Raw genomic sequence first — 14,380 nt, 5'->3', positions numbered from 1 at the left:
CTCAGAAGAGGGTATGCCCACAGACTGGGAAATGTTGCCAAATCTGGAATAGACATGGATATAAATGAGCAGAGCTAAACACAACTCAAAGGAATGTGATTGCCAGTTTAATTTTGTTTCTAGCATTTTCCCATAGGTTAAAAAAAAATCATTTAACTGATTATGAAGACAGTATATTAATGACTAACACAAGCATTTTTTTCTCTTAGTGTACATGTCATCACCACTCTGTTGGAATATATGCTTATATCCAAATTTTACATAATTATGAAGACAGATAGAATCATAGAATCATAGAATCATTCAGGTTGGAAAAGACCCTTTGGATCATCGAGTCCAACCATCAGCCTTACTCTACAAAGTTCTCCCCTACACCATATCCCCCAACATCTCATCTAAACGACCCTTAAACACATCCAGGGATGGTGACTCCACCACCTCCCTGGGCAGCCTATTCCACTGTCTGACCACTTTTTCTGTGAATAATTTTTTCCTACTGTCCAGTCTAAACCTCCCCTGTTGGAGTTTAAAGCCATTCCCCCTTGTTCTGTCACTAATCACCTGTGAGAAGAGACCAGCACCAACCTCTCTACAATGTCCTTTCAGGTAGGTGTAGAGAGTGATGAGATCCCCCCTCAGCCTTCTCTTCCTCAAACTGAACAGTCCCAGCTCCCTCAATCTCTCCTCACAGGACCTGTTCTCCAGGCCCTTCACCAGCTTCGTTGCCCTCCTCTGCACTCGTTCCAGCACCTCGATATCTCTCTCGTATTGAGGTGCCCAAAACTAGACACAGTACTCAAGGTGTGGCCTCCCCAGTGCAGAGTACAGGGGGACTATCACCTCCCTACTTCTGCTGGTAAAGGTGCAATATAACTCATTCATGAGAAATAGTAGGTATTGCAAATTAGCAAAGCTGTCCTGCAAAGATCTTTCCTTCAGGCACCACAAACAAGTGACACTGGTGCTTAGCACATAACATAACATACATGCTCTTACTACAGATGAATCGCTTGCTATCTTGCTCTAATGAAGAAGCACATTGCTGAGATGACAAACTATTTCAACTGACTTCAGCTTTTTACACAAAACTGGTGTCTGCCCTTGCATACAGTGACCCTGGGGAAATTTTGTGAAGATTTTGTATGTACAGATCCCCTCACTAAACTGCCTCTGTGATGTCTGTGTTGGGATGCTACAGAAAAAGAGGGAATGACCTGGGATGAGCTTCACATGACTCAAGTGTGATTTAAATGAAAAGAGCTAGGACAAGCCCAATCATTTTTCCCATACCAGAATTTACAAGCATCATTTGCCCTCAGGTGTGAAGTTCTGTGACTATCTCCTTCCATGTCTCTTGCTTCATTGTATCTTTATCATAGCAAAATCTGTAGTTGTTATCTGATGACTACCACCTCACTGAGACCACATGCTCAGTGTGAAATGTCTGTTCTGTTTTCAGCTATCAGTTAAAAAATTATACAGAAGAAAGCTAAGCCCAGATCGCTGATTTTTTTCTATATAAGCTATTCTAAAATCCATAAGAAGAGCCTTCCTGTCTGATTTGCCAGCAAAGTTTCTTTTCCTTTAATGAGAAATAAGTGCATAGTTACGCTAGAATTACACTAGCAATTTACAAGCTTCTTGCAATAAAAATAAAAATTAGGAGCCAAGATGCAGCTATTGACTTATATAACAAACTGCAAATAGACATCAAAAAGATTTGTTATAATTCTCAATCAGAAGTCATAGATGACTTAAAGTCATAGTTGGATTGAGAAAATACAGTTCAAAGTTGCTATACCTTAAACCATCACTTTCAGTTATTCAGATAACTAATTTCAGTGTTTAATAGATTTCTCTTCTTGTTTTCCAAATGGACACAATAGTCTTTCTATGTTTGTTCTTCAAATTGTACATATAAATTTCTTACGAAATCTGATATACCAAAGCTGTTTGGTAAGAGTTCAAAATGCTAGTAGAGACAGAGAGGTTAACTAAAATATTTTAAAATGTTAGGTTTCCTAGTGCAGCTTCACCTCGTAGAGGCTATGGTTATTTCACTGTTTCTGGTTACAGTTCTGTCTGAATGAGGCGTAGTGCTTTCTTCATGTTCTCTATTACTGAAAGAAAAATAAATCAGAACTGTAAAAATGTACTTAAAGTGCATTTGTACAATTAAAAAACTCACCTAGTTTGATTAGTAAATTATTCACATTGAAATTAATTTATGGTCGCACATTAGAGCTTTCTATTGTGAAAATTCTGGCATTGATACTAAAGCAGAAGGTAAAAGGGTTCATGAATCAAAATGTTTAACTTAAAGGGATTTGACAAGACTCCTTTCAACCACCTCACTTCTCGACAGCAAGCCTGGTAATCAATCAGATGTGACATGCATAGTTGTGGTGCAATACTGGATTGCTGTCAGATAGATGGTATAGACTAAGGAGTAGCTCAACCTGAAAAATCACATTCCTTTCTGAAATATGGGTGTTAGGTCGTACCCAGGTAACCACCAGCATTTCTTTACTGATTCCCTCCCACCACTGGCTGTTTACATTGTGCAGTTGGATACCTTTGAGCGTAGTGACTTTCACCATTCTCCAGCAAACTGCTCAGATCTTGATCCTGAAAATTCTCATCCATGATCTTTCAATTTGTCTTACCTGAATAGTCCCAATAAATTCACTGAGACAATAGGTGTGCTGAAATGTTTTGCTAGAACAGGTTATACTACTATAATTCATTGCAAGTGCTCACACAGAGTCTTTATTCATTACTTTGAGATCTTAACAGATTCTCAAGCACAAATGATTGGGACGGGGTGTATCTGGCTGCTTACAATGTGAAATGCAAAGTAACACAACAAAGGGGGCACTTACAGAATGGTATGTCTTGTGGTTCGTAAGTGTAAAGCCGGTTGGAGTATCTTCCTGTGATATCAGCTCTTACTGTGAGAGATGGATCTGAAAAAGTAATCATATTAAACACTGCTTTCCATTCCCACAACAGCTGAGGGCAATGTCTGTGGCACTACTTTGACAGCCCTGTTTCTGAGGTGTTCTGATTTCATCAACGAGGCAATTAGGAGGCCGTTATGCTCTGATCCAACCAACTGCTCTTTACTTGGAGAAATCCTGAACAAAAGCTAATGCTCATTTTTATATTATGCAGCTGTTTTTAAGAGATAGATTACACATGCATTTCATCTATATTTTAAGAAAAATATCCTGTTTTACAAGTTCTGGGGTTACATCAGGAGAGGCCAATTTGACTGGATACACACATAGTGAGCGTTATGTGTACCTAATGCAGTATTAACATGACCTACCTGGAGCCTTCAGAATTAAAATCCTATGATTCTTAACGTTTCTATCATGGGAGTAAGTTGTTGTGGACATCTCTTCTTCCAGTTCCCCTTCCAAGCTTTCTGTTAGTTAACTGACTCCTGTTACTACATTGTTCTCTGTCTGAGGGCGGGCTTCATCTCACCTAACTTTGGATGCCACCACACGGCTAGTCACTCTAGGCTCCTTGTACCATCAGTGAAAAGGAGAAGGTACAATGGGGCATGATTCATTCAATCTATTCCAGAAGTCACCTTTATGATGGGATAAATCATTCCTTAGATGCCACTGGCTACTGACTTGCTCTGTGGTAATGTCCACAGTGTAGACATCTAAATTCAGTCAGATATTTGACCATTTTCAGTAAACTTTATCTTATAACAGCACTAGCAAGAAACATAGAGATCAAAAGCTCAGATATTAACAGATATTTAAGCATCTTGCCTCCAGGCATAAATTACGTACCCTCCAGAACATATCGTAACCTGAGGAAGTTTTTGAGGGTCAAAGCCTGTGACAGAGGGAGAAGTGAACTCAGATCTGCCAAATTCCACACTAATGCCATGGTAATGATAAATTCTGAGGGTTTTTTTTGTTTGCAGAGTGAATCTAAGGTCCGAAGCCTGTCATATGAGGAAAGGCTGAGAGAATTGGGTTTGTTCAGCCTTCAGAAGGCTTAAGGGAGACCTTAGCACCATGTTCCAGTATTTAAAGGGTGGCTACAAAGAAGATGGAGACTCCCTTTTTACAAGGAGTCACATGGAAAAGACAAGGAGTAATGGGTACAAGTTACTCCTGGGAAGATTCCAGTTGGACACAGGAGGAAAATTGTTCACAATGAGAACAATCAGCCATTGGAATAATCTCCCCAGGGAAGTGGTGGATTACCCAACACTGGACACTGTTAACATTCAGCTGGACAGGGTGTTGGGCCATCTTGTCTAAACCATGCTTTTGGCAAGAAAGGTTGGACCAGGTGATCCTTGAGGTCCTTTCCAACCTGGTATTCAATGATTTTGATGTCCCCAAAGGAGGACACTGGCATAGATTTAGATATCACAACTTTGAAGATACATAAATATTTTACATACCTACGAACATGATTCGAGGCACGTATTGTCCATCAGGTGACAAGTTTTTATCTGTGGTTTCATGCTGGCAGAGAAATTAAAGCAGGTTATTAAAATATTTCTGTGAATTTTTTTGAAGTAGTACCAAGTGTGAATAGTCTTGTACCAGAGGACAAAACCAAAAAAGGTATGACTTGTATGTGGATACACATGCACAAATGCCTGTTTTTACATGTAACTGAAATGCCAGAAATATTTAGCTAAAATAACATGAAAAAGCAAGAGAAAGAAAGAGAAAACACAGACTAAAAATGATACCAGTCAAACCACCCCAAACCCTTCATACCATGAGATTCAGCATAACGAAGTTATTTTGGGCCATTTCCTGTATCTCTTCATTTTCTGCAAAAGCTTTCTTCAGTGCTAGAAAAGACATGATCATTTTGAAGCCCATCTCAAACACTGCCTTTCCTCAGTGTTTAGGCACCATGTTTGCCAGAGACTGGCCACATTGTTCCTATCTCTGCTGATTCACATTCCTGAGGAGACACTTAAGGGCTCTATCACTGCTTTTTGTTTTTTTGACCCAAGTCAGTACAACCTCCCGGCTATGAAAATGGAAGCTCTCTTCTCTTATTTGTGAAGCCTGTCGTCTCAATGGATACCATGTCTCAGCTTGACAAAAGTGCATTATTCTCAGAAAATTCTTATTAGATCAATTTCAGCAGCCTGTCCTCATCTCCGTCTTTAGTTACCAGTTCAGGAGAGCCAAACAATATTAAATCTGTTCAATGAGTCAGAATCAAATCTGCGTCTCTTAATTTAAACTGATGAGCGCTGCATAAGGGATAGCAGAACAGCAGCACTGAGTATTTTTCATGTTCTTTGTGGGGTAGTTTCATAGTGGAGTTTTTGTAAATAACAGTAATAAATTCTTAGCTTTTCAAATACATTTTCATTTACCTATTTCTTTAATTAATTTTCAGTAAGTGGAAGGTAAATATATAGATAGGTGCAGTTTCTTATATGAATATTCACAAAATTTTAACACTCAAAAAATCAAAATTACCTTGGCAGTATTGACAGTCTTCCAAATGATGAATTACCATCAGTGGCTTGTTACTTTATTAATAATAATAAAACATGTAGTTAGGTCATTTGGCAAGTATGCAAATGGGTGATTTTACTAACAGATCACAAAAGGCAAATTACATTTGATCTTATGTTTACTCACAATAAAACCATACAGACATTAATTTTTGAACAAGGGAAAAGAATGTAACTCCTTCATAAAAGAAGGAAATAAAGAAATAGAGTTTCTCTATCTAAATAGGCTTTCTAAAGTAAGAAGTTCTAGAAGAAAGAAACAAGAGACATAATTTCATTCCAGTTAGTACATAATCAAACTGAAGAGGTACTTAATGCTTAGGTGTGAAGTTCTCCATGATTAAGAAAATACAAATAATCTGTATGAAGTGAATTAAAAGAGTTTTTATAAAATTGGGTTCATCATCAAATACTACTCATGAAAACTTTCATGGTTTTTAAGCTTTCTTGAACAGATATACAGTAAATTATTTATTTTTGTAAATAATTTGGTAAGTTATCAAAATTTTATATTTTTGGATGTCAAAACATAAAACAATTCTATGCATTTTCTTCTGTATTTTTTTAAAATTACTGTTACTGTTCAGCAAATCAGTTACTAATGCCTGATCTGCTATCACCATCAAGAATTGTTTGGTTCCTAGCCATTTTCACATAGGGTACATGAAATTAATTGCCTTTCAATTTAAAAATAATTTGGCTTCAATTTAACAATAGCTCACGCTACACTATTATGAACTAAAGTGAACTGTAAGAGAGATTTAAATAAGTATTGTTATGAACTTTCAGATATATTTTCAGCTGAGTCCCAGAGGACATTCAGACTGGAACTTTCATTTCTACCAAGATAGTGAGAAACATGTGCCAACTAGTAGTGTTAGGGAAAACATCAGAGGCAGTTGTCACCATGCAAGAGCAAATGTAACTGATTTCCAGCTGTCGATTAAGGAAGTAATCAGAGGTACATGATTTTAAAAAAACACATAACAGAGGTATATTTAAATTGTAGTATGTATTTATCATTGCTTATTCAAGTGACAACACTGCTGATGTGACAAAGAAATGACAGTGTCAAACTATCAGCCCATGATGTTGCTTCAGCAGCTTTTATTTATAAACACAAAATCTGTTTTATTTAACTGGGTGGTCTGCACATCAGCTGTCATGGTGTTTCTTTGTTCTGTTTCATTATAGTATATTCAGGCATGACTGATTAACAACTTTGTCTTTCAAACTATTTTTTAATCTCTTACCTTTTTTTTGCTTGATAAAGCCCTTCTTCATAAGTTTGTACCCAGGTAATTTCATCTCCCCACCCTAGAAATATAACAAAAGGATTAACTGATGGCCAGGCAAGTAAATCATAAAAAAATCCTTTTTTTAATATTTATCACTAGTTGTACACAAATAGGATTTGTGTTATTTAGTCAAAGGTTCCCAAATATTGTGAATGTGCTAATTCTACATCTCCTGATAGGTGCATTGGAAGGTTAAAAAACCAAAACCAACCAAACCCACAAAAAACCTCAGCTGGCTGCATATCCAGCTCAAGTCCTTTGGCAAACCTGTTAGATGTCTTTTTAAATACTCAGAGGTCCCTAAATCAGCACCCAAATCCTTTATATCTTTATATTGTCTGCTCCATATTTCATGTAGACCCTGGGGCTTGAAGAGAAAGTTGGCTTATAAAAGAGAGAAAAATAAAATATGACAGCTCAAATAAGATCAACTTTAATATGAACGTTGTTAGAACAGTCTTGGGTTATAAATTTAACTCCCGAGTAATGAATTTGAATCCCTGGAGTTGCAAGTACTTCATTTAATTAAATTTAATAAAAGAATGTCTGTTAAATAAAAATCTCCACCGAAACAAAATCCTAATGAATCATTGGCTTCATAGCTCATCCACAGCTGGTTACACTGATCTCAAAAAGCAAATTGTCCAAATTCAGATCCTGAAGATGCCAGCCCCTGTGTAGTAGATCCCTGTCTTCCAGGCAGTGTTGCTCCATTCACAACGGCCCTCATGGGAATTGTAGAACAGTTTCTGGATCTGGACCAGGTTAAGGCTCTGTTTCTTCTGTGCTGTCTGGACAGCGCTTGAACTATGCCCTGGTTCTACAGAGATTTGCTGTTAGCTTTTTCATGGGACATTTGCTTGTGATGCTACAAGGTCATCTCTTTCAGGAGAGTGATTTCAATTACAGATCTGTCTGGTTGATGGTGGGATTCTGGCATGTTGACCAGTGCATTACCAGCCCTGGCTAAAGTCAACAGCTGACATAGGTAACATCACAGAGGAGTTAGCAAGGGTCATTTTGCAGCAGGTTTAAGTATTCCCCTTTGATCTGTGAAAATTACAGCTAAAGCTCTCAAGGCATCCCAAAAGGCCTGAAATCAGAATTAGAAAACTGACACTTGCTTTCTGTGACTTTTTTCAAAATTGCCAGAACTGAAGGGATTTTGTTATCTTTTTATGCATTTAGGCTTAGTGGGAAAAATAAATCCTGATCTCGGCAAGATAGGCAAGAGATACTCTGGGCAGTCTAGGTGATGCATGATTTTGTCAAGTGCTCCCTGAGCAATTAGGCTCAGATGGGATCTCTGTGATAGGCAGAGCTTTGTATGGGAAGACCTCAGAGGTGCTGTGGGGTCTGCAGGCTTTGCACAGCTTGTAGAAAGGTCAGGAAAAGAGCTGGAGATTTTTTGGGGTCAGTAGGCCTGAAAGGAGAGGGAAGATGAAGAAGAGGAAAAGACCTCGGAAACCTATTTCTCTGCTTGTATTTCTAAAGATTGATCAGAAATGAATAACTTAAAATAGGGTCTTTAGTTAACATCCAGGTTGAAAATTACGCACCACAAGGAAGTGTTCACTGCAAAGCGTGACTGTGACTATCTGATGAAAAGCAAAAGCATAAAAAAGTCACACAGAAAACCCCACCAGTGGCTCAAACTGTTCTGTGTATAAAAAAGCATCTGTAAAAAAATTGTTCCATAGCAACTGAAGTTATGAAACTGTGTTTCAGTAGTTAATAAGTCTTTTAAATGGTATATGCAAGAATACTTTTTTCAGTGATAGTCCTACAAGGACATCCTGAATTGAGAGACTCAGTTTAGGTTGTTTGCTTCTATTAGATCACTGTGAGTTACATAAATTATGCAGGTTATATGAGACCCTCAGCCATATTCTTAAGAACAAACTGATGAAACAACATGAAATAAGATGTACTGCTTAGAGTGACATTTAACAGTAGAGAAACACACCTCAGTAAGTATATGTGTGCTTTCATGCACAATCTAAATAAAAACATTTGCTGACTTATATGGTAAGATAAGGGGGTAGCTACATACAGTAAATACACAGTACCTCTTGACAGTGTCTGAGGTGCTCGTTTTTCCTTTTTGATTGCCATTGCAAGGTTGGAAGAGACTGCAATTAGCAGGAGAGACAAGGCCAATGTTGAATGGAGCATTATTTCCCTTTCAATGCAGCAAGGAAACTGGAAAACAAAGCAACAGCTTTAGTTGCGTGGATTTGTCACCTGGCACCGTGTAAATCAATGTGTTAGTGGTATCCTAACAATCTATAGTACAGAGACAGTCTTGGTTATTCCTAGAAATGCCTTTCTTTGTGAGAAAAGTGCAAAATGGAGGTGCTTAATTTTATCATGCAACACTGCTTTCAGCTGTCAAAATTAGGCTGCAGGGGATGGTTCTTACTACAGTGCAATCAGGGGAACAAAGTTCATTTCAGTTCATTTCTGGTCATGCAGCATTTGATTCTTATGAACTAGTACAATGATGTAATACTGGATTATGACAATTTCAAGACAGTGCTACTAGTTGTTCTGTTAGTTTTTTTAATTTTAGTGAAACATAACAGCATGGGATGTTTTATATGGATAGTAGATTTTTGGTTAAAAGATGTCTCATGATATTCTCCTTAATAAAATAAGAAAGTTGACAAATATTTGCCTCCACGTATAATACATTTTAAATCAGAAAATCCGTCCAGAATGTTGAAATTGCCATCATTGTTTTAGCATGCACTCTGTGAACCAGGTTGTTAAAGATTGTAAGATAAATATCAAAGAAATTTCCAGCTGTTTCTCACAATGAAAACTCTAAAAATTTCCCCATTCTTCACGGCATTTTTAAACTGATTTTCATCTCAACTCCTGCTTAATAGAACAATCCATCTGTGTTCCTGTCTGTTTCAGTATTCTGAAGATGTTTGTTTCTCTTCCTGACAAAGACCATTATAAGAAATTCAGTAACTTCTGGTCTTCATAAAAGTCAGAGAACAAAAGCAGAGAACAAGAACAAAATGGTTGATGAAAAGCATTACAAAGCCATTTTTTTTTTAATTGATAAAACTTCTTTTGGCCCAGTACAATCATCTTTAGGCATTAAAGCTTTGATATTCAGGTGCATACCTGATGGTTTGAACTAAGGTAAAAAATGCATGTAGCCCAGAGTACTGCCCAGTCAGCTTATCAGTTCTGGCTGGAGATTCCACTTTTCAGAGGCTGAGCTTTAGGAGTTACCAGGACCTGTTGAGAAAATGCTTTGACTTAAATAAAAAATAAATAATCCCCCAAAGCACTTGTGCCTGTATTGATAAAGAATATTTCAAACTTGAATTTAGAAGTGATATGCTATATGGAATTACAAGCCTGAGTACTGGCAAAAGAAGATGCTTTGTGCTTCTTAGGACAGAGAGGCATGAAAAGTGCAGCAGCTTTTATCTTACTTTAATGAATCTCTCAACATCACTACTGTTGACATCACTGTTAACAGCTCAATTTATACTGCACTTCCAATAACTCTCAACCTCAATATAAGAAAAGCATTCTATTCAAGTGACTGGACAACAATTTGCATGTTAAAATGTGCAAAACTTTAGAAAAAATGAAGTATCATCTTGTAGAAAGAATCTTAAATTTCTGAAGAAATTTCTCTAGGTTTCTAAAACAATTAATACATTAATTATAATATTTTTCTCCTCAGCCTTGTCCACAACACTTCCCTTTCCCTCCACATGACATCACAATTCTGGAGTTGTTCTTTGTTTCTAGACTTGTTCATGTTAGCTATTGTTGATTGAGTTTTGGAAAGGAGTCTCCTTCTGAGATTACTAATTATGCACATTAATTTGATGATTGAATATTATCAATGTTTAATAATAAAATGCGAAGTTTTCCTGTGTTTCTTAAGGAAAGGCTATAAATTTCAGTTAAGCCTGGGGCATGAGGATTTTTTGGTAATAAAAATTCCATTCAGATTTTCCCCATGTTTGTGCAGACCACTAACTTAGTCAGCCAAAAGCAGATCGTTACCCCCTACTACTATATTCTCGATGACTGAGTATTTGTTGCAACTCTATGTGAAAGTTAATAACTGTATTTAGTATTAGTTTACCTATTAGATGCTAACAATAAAATCTAGCATTTATATTATCATGTTAAAATGTTATTTAAACATAAATAGTTATGGTTTTGAAATCACACCAGATAATGTCTCTATAAAGCAGGTATGGTATGCTTGAATCAGTTCTTTTTTTCATGATGTAATCATAAAAAAATCAAAGTATAAATCTCTTCAAGTCACAGGATTAATTATCTGAAGCTTAAATAATTGATTATCATCCTATACCAATAGGGTTTTGGAAGGATAATTTATGGAGGTGTGTCTGGAGGCAGTTTAAATTCAATGTTCTGAATTTTTGATGTTACATGATCCAATGTTTGTTAATCGATTAAGAGAAATAATGACAGCCAACACCATATAGATTGCCTTCATCTCTCTGTCAGAACAAATGTTTTGCTAGCTAATCTCTAAGCATCTATCATTTGTCTTTTTTTGTATAACTAGGCTTGTAATGCATTTGTCAACCAAACCATATTGCTGTACTAAAGAAAAGTTAAGAATGAGAAATACTTGCTCACCAGCTGCGATCAGTTCTCCTGATGGAAGGTCCTTTTTCTTGAACTTAGTTAAAAAGGTTAGTTAAAAATCAGTGTGATTTAAGTACACAACACCTGAGCTGCCCAGGTCTCTGTGTAGCAACAACAGCACATTCACCTGAGAAAAAATGAGAGGAACCTTTTAGCTGAAAACCAAATTCACGTGTTTCCACCCTCCCCCTTCCTTTTCTGCCTTCCCTCCAACTTTCTCTCTTGTGAGTTCCCATGCTTATACACTGAATCCTTGGATTTCTCTTCATCTTGGCTTGTATCAGGTGTCTTGTATGAGGATTGGAAATAAATAGTGGCTTATGTGTGTCTGCTACTTCCCCCCTTAAACAGTTTGAGTCTGGCTTATGGCCAGTGAAAAAAGAAACCACCAATGAAAGCTGGAACTGTAGGTGCTTTTGTTCCCAGTGAATGGCTGGGTTCACTGGTGCTTGAAGATAGGTATGAACCTAATAGGAAGACACAAGGGTTACTTTGTGTAGAGGAATGTAATTAACAAATAAAACGAACATTTTTTTTGAGGGGGAAATGAAATTACTTGTTTAAAGAATACAGTTTAAATTATCTGATTATCACTTCTGTGAGTTGCAGTTTAAAAATGGTCTGATTCTTTGGACGTGATTCTTGATATAATTTTGACCTAACTTGACTTAATACAGGGAAAGTGCTTTATTCATTATCTTTGCACAAAGAAGGAATGAGCTGGATCACCTTTTCCCTCCTCCTTGGATAGCTTTTGCAAAGGAACTAGAAGCAATCCTCTTTTGTTTTTTCCTCTCACGTGTATTTGTTTATATGGCCTGTATGGTTACACTTTTTCCTCCTCCTTTTCATGTAAAGTCTGAATTCGTGTCTTTGATGCTTTATCTCCTGATGTTTGTTGTCACTGACATGTATATAACTAATGATGTGTGGCTCTTGTATTATGTATTATCACCCATTTTTGTACCAAAAAGTGTAAAATGTGTCTTCCTCTATTTTTAAGTTATGTTGAGTTATCTTTAACGTTTGTAATGGAGAATTCAAACTTTCTTTTAAAAAAAGGAAAAAACTTCCTTCCAGTTAAAAAAGTATAGTAACTGAATTTGAATCCATAATACGCTTAGTTCCTGGAATAGCTGACAAAGAAAGGAATGTAGTTTGGCTACGAAAGACATGCAGGCAGATATTTAAATCACAGTGCTACATTGCATTTATTCATTTAAATTTTAAGCAAATAAAAAACCCTATCATCTGAAGTCAAACCAAGGGTGATTTAAAGAATCTCCCTCCATCCAAGCTTTGGGTTTTCACATAGAAATTCCAGGCACTGAAGTTTAAATTATTCTTCAACTAATTACAGATCATTAAGTAGTTAGAAATATACAAATTTTCAAAGTGTTCTGAAGTATTGTGTTCTTCAACTGTGAGATACTGTGTACTTCATTGCGCAGGTTTCTTATTGTAAGGAGTAAAAGCGTAGATGTTAAATCAAATAGATTAAAATTAATGCTGAGCTACGTGCGAGTGCCTTGGGCAGGACAATGTCCAGCAATTTGTCTGCTGTGCTCTATATTTGAAGATCAGAATTTCAGCCTTTGTCAATCTTGTCATGGAGAGTTTGGCAGTCCTGATCAAATACACCTTGTCAAGGTTTAATACTGGAAGAAAATTACTATAATACTTTATAAATCTGAACTGGATGCCTTCACTGTACCTATTCAGTCACTGCTTGTTAGGTGGGACCTTATCTGCATGTGTTCAGCATACACCTCTGAAGTGAGTGTGAAGCTAGAGGTCATGCTAGCAGAGATGCCTTCCATCCCAGCTGTGCTGCCTGACATTCAAATCACCAACCTGTGCAACAGCAGTTACCAGCCAAATGTAGAATCTCTGCACTGAGCACACATTTCTGCACCCATTCATTGAACTAGTGTGATCTCGTTCATTGAACTTGGCCAGTTTAGTCTCCAGGGTAATGTGGGCAGAAGGTGTTTCCATTTTCCTCTTCCATTTTAAAAGATTCATTTTGGATGTACAAGTAACTATGGGGTGACTGTGTATATACAGTTGTATCCAGGTCAGAATTAGGAAAAGTAAGAATTAGCTAAATATATGGCAGAACAAGGCAGCAATAAAACATGTGAAGAGGACAGACTTTTAGGAAGAAAGATGTTGCAGAGTAACTGACACTTGTAATCACATGCTGCTGCTTTTGAGTCATGCAGCAGTGGATATAGGTACATATCCATACGTGTAACCCATCTATGAAATCTGAAACTGACTTTTAAAGTCTGCTTTACATAGTGTTGCACAAATGCTAATTCAGATAAAAACCCTGCCCCACTGTATTGATGATTTCCCTGATGTCACTCTTTCTGTGGCCTCATAAGTGTTTGTTCTGGCACGAGTCGGGATATCCTGATGTAAGGAACAAGCTGATCAGGGTGTAACAGGACAACCCCATGTGACATTTACTCTCACTTATGCATAAGTTTAATTTAAAGTGATCATGGACTGACTGCCTAAGAGAAATACAATTTATTCATATAAAATTTTATTGAGTCAAAGCATAGACAAAATGCTTACCTGGATAAGGTGCACAAAATCTTCAGTGCCAGAAGTAATGCCATGGTGATATCTCTGCAGACAGAAAAGTCAGGCTTCAAACTGAAGTAGCTTGCCGCCGTCTGCAGCATGATTCAGTGACAGAGGATGAGCATTGCTACCAGCCTAAACAGTCTTTCCTAACCCCAGGCTGCAGAGATCCCTAGGGCTAGGTAGTTGAACTTACCATGTCTTTTCCAGTGGTGTTTGCATAGGTACGGCTTGCTTACATGATCCAGTTACAATGGTGTAATGAGCTACTCTGAGTCCGCTGAGCTGCAAGAACTTTGTGGGC

At 37.2% G+C, this 14,380-nt stretch overlaps 1 protein-coding gene across 3 annotated transcripts; it reads right to left on the bottom strand.

Annotated features, from left to right (window-relative positions):
* Positions 1-524: 524 nt before the first annotated feature.
* On the bottom strand, positions 525-11,777 carry AGR3 (anterior gradient 3, protein disulphide isomerase family member). 3 transcript variants are annotated; one of them, XM_074892097.1, is made up of 10 exons: positions 11,726-11,777; positions 11,473-11,608; positions 9,961-10,077; positions 8,892-9,024; positions 6,778-6,841; positions 5,487-5,539; positions 4,764-4,840; positions 4,439-4,502; positions 2,883-2,966; positions 525-2,120 (listed from the first exon to the last, which is right to left on the bottom strand). In XM_074892097.1, the coding sequence occupies exons 4-10, from the start codon at positions 8,995-8,997 to the stop codon at positions 2,071-2,073; spliced, it is 498 nt and encodes a 165-aa protein (XP_074748198.1). In that variant the 5' UTR covers positions 8,998-9,024; positions 9,961-10,077; positions 11,473-11,608; positions 11,726-11,777; the 3' UTR covers positions 525-2,070. The 3 variants fall into 3 exon arrangements, with proteins under 3 accessions (XP_074748198.1, XP_074748216.1, XP_074748207.1); XM_074892115.1 differs by lacking the exon at positions 9,961-10,077; XM_074892106.1 differs by lacking the exon at positions 11,726-11,777 and having other exon boundaries at positions 11,473-11,708.
* Positions 11,778-14,380: the final 2,603 nt, after the last annotated feature.

The sequence above is a fragment of the Strix uralensis genome, chromosome 1 (assembly GCF_047716275.1).
Source record: "Strix uralensis isolate ZFMK-TIS-50842 chromosome 1, bStrUra1, whole genome shotgun sequence".
In the NCBI taxonomy this organism is placed as follows: Eukaryota; Metazoa; Chordata; class Aves; order Strigiformes; family Strigidae; genus Strix; species Strix uralensis.
The sequence above is the reverse complement of the archived record's forward strand: the minus strand, read 5'-3'. Positions and strand labels throughout refer to the sequence as shown.

What these genes read in the sequence shown, in the direction of transcription:
- AGR3 (XM_074892097.1), bottom strand. Translation starts at nt 8,997, where the DNA reads ATGCTCCATTCAACATTGGCCTTGTCTCTCCTGCTAATTGCAGTCTCT. An exon ending in ACCTCAGACACTGTCAAGAG is followed by an intron (nt 6,842 to 8,891) that starts GTACTGTGTATT and finishes TTATATTTCTAG; the next exon opens with GGTGGGGAGATGAAATTACC. An exon ending in TCGTTATGCTGAATCTCATG is followed by an intron (nt 4,503 to 4,763) that starts GTATGAAGGGTT and finishes TTTCTCTGCCAG; the next exon opens with CATGAAACCACAGATAAAAA.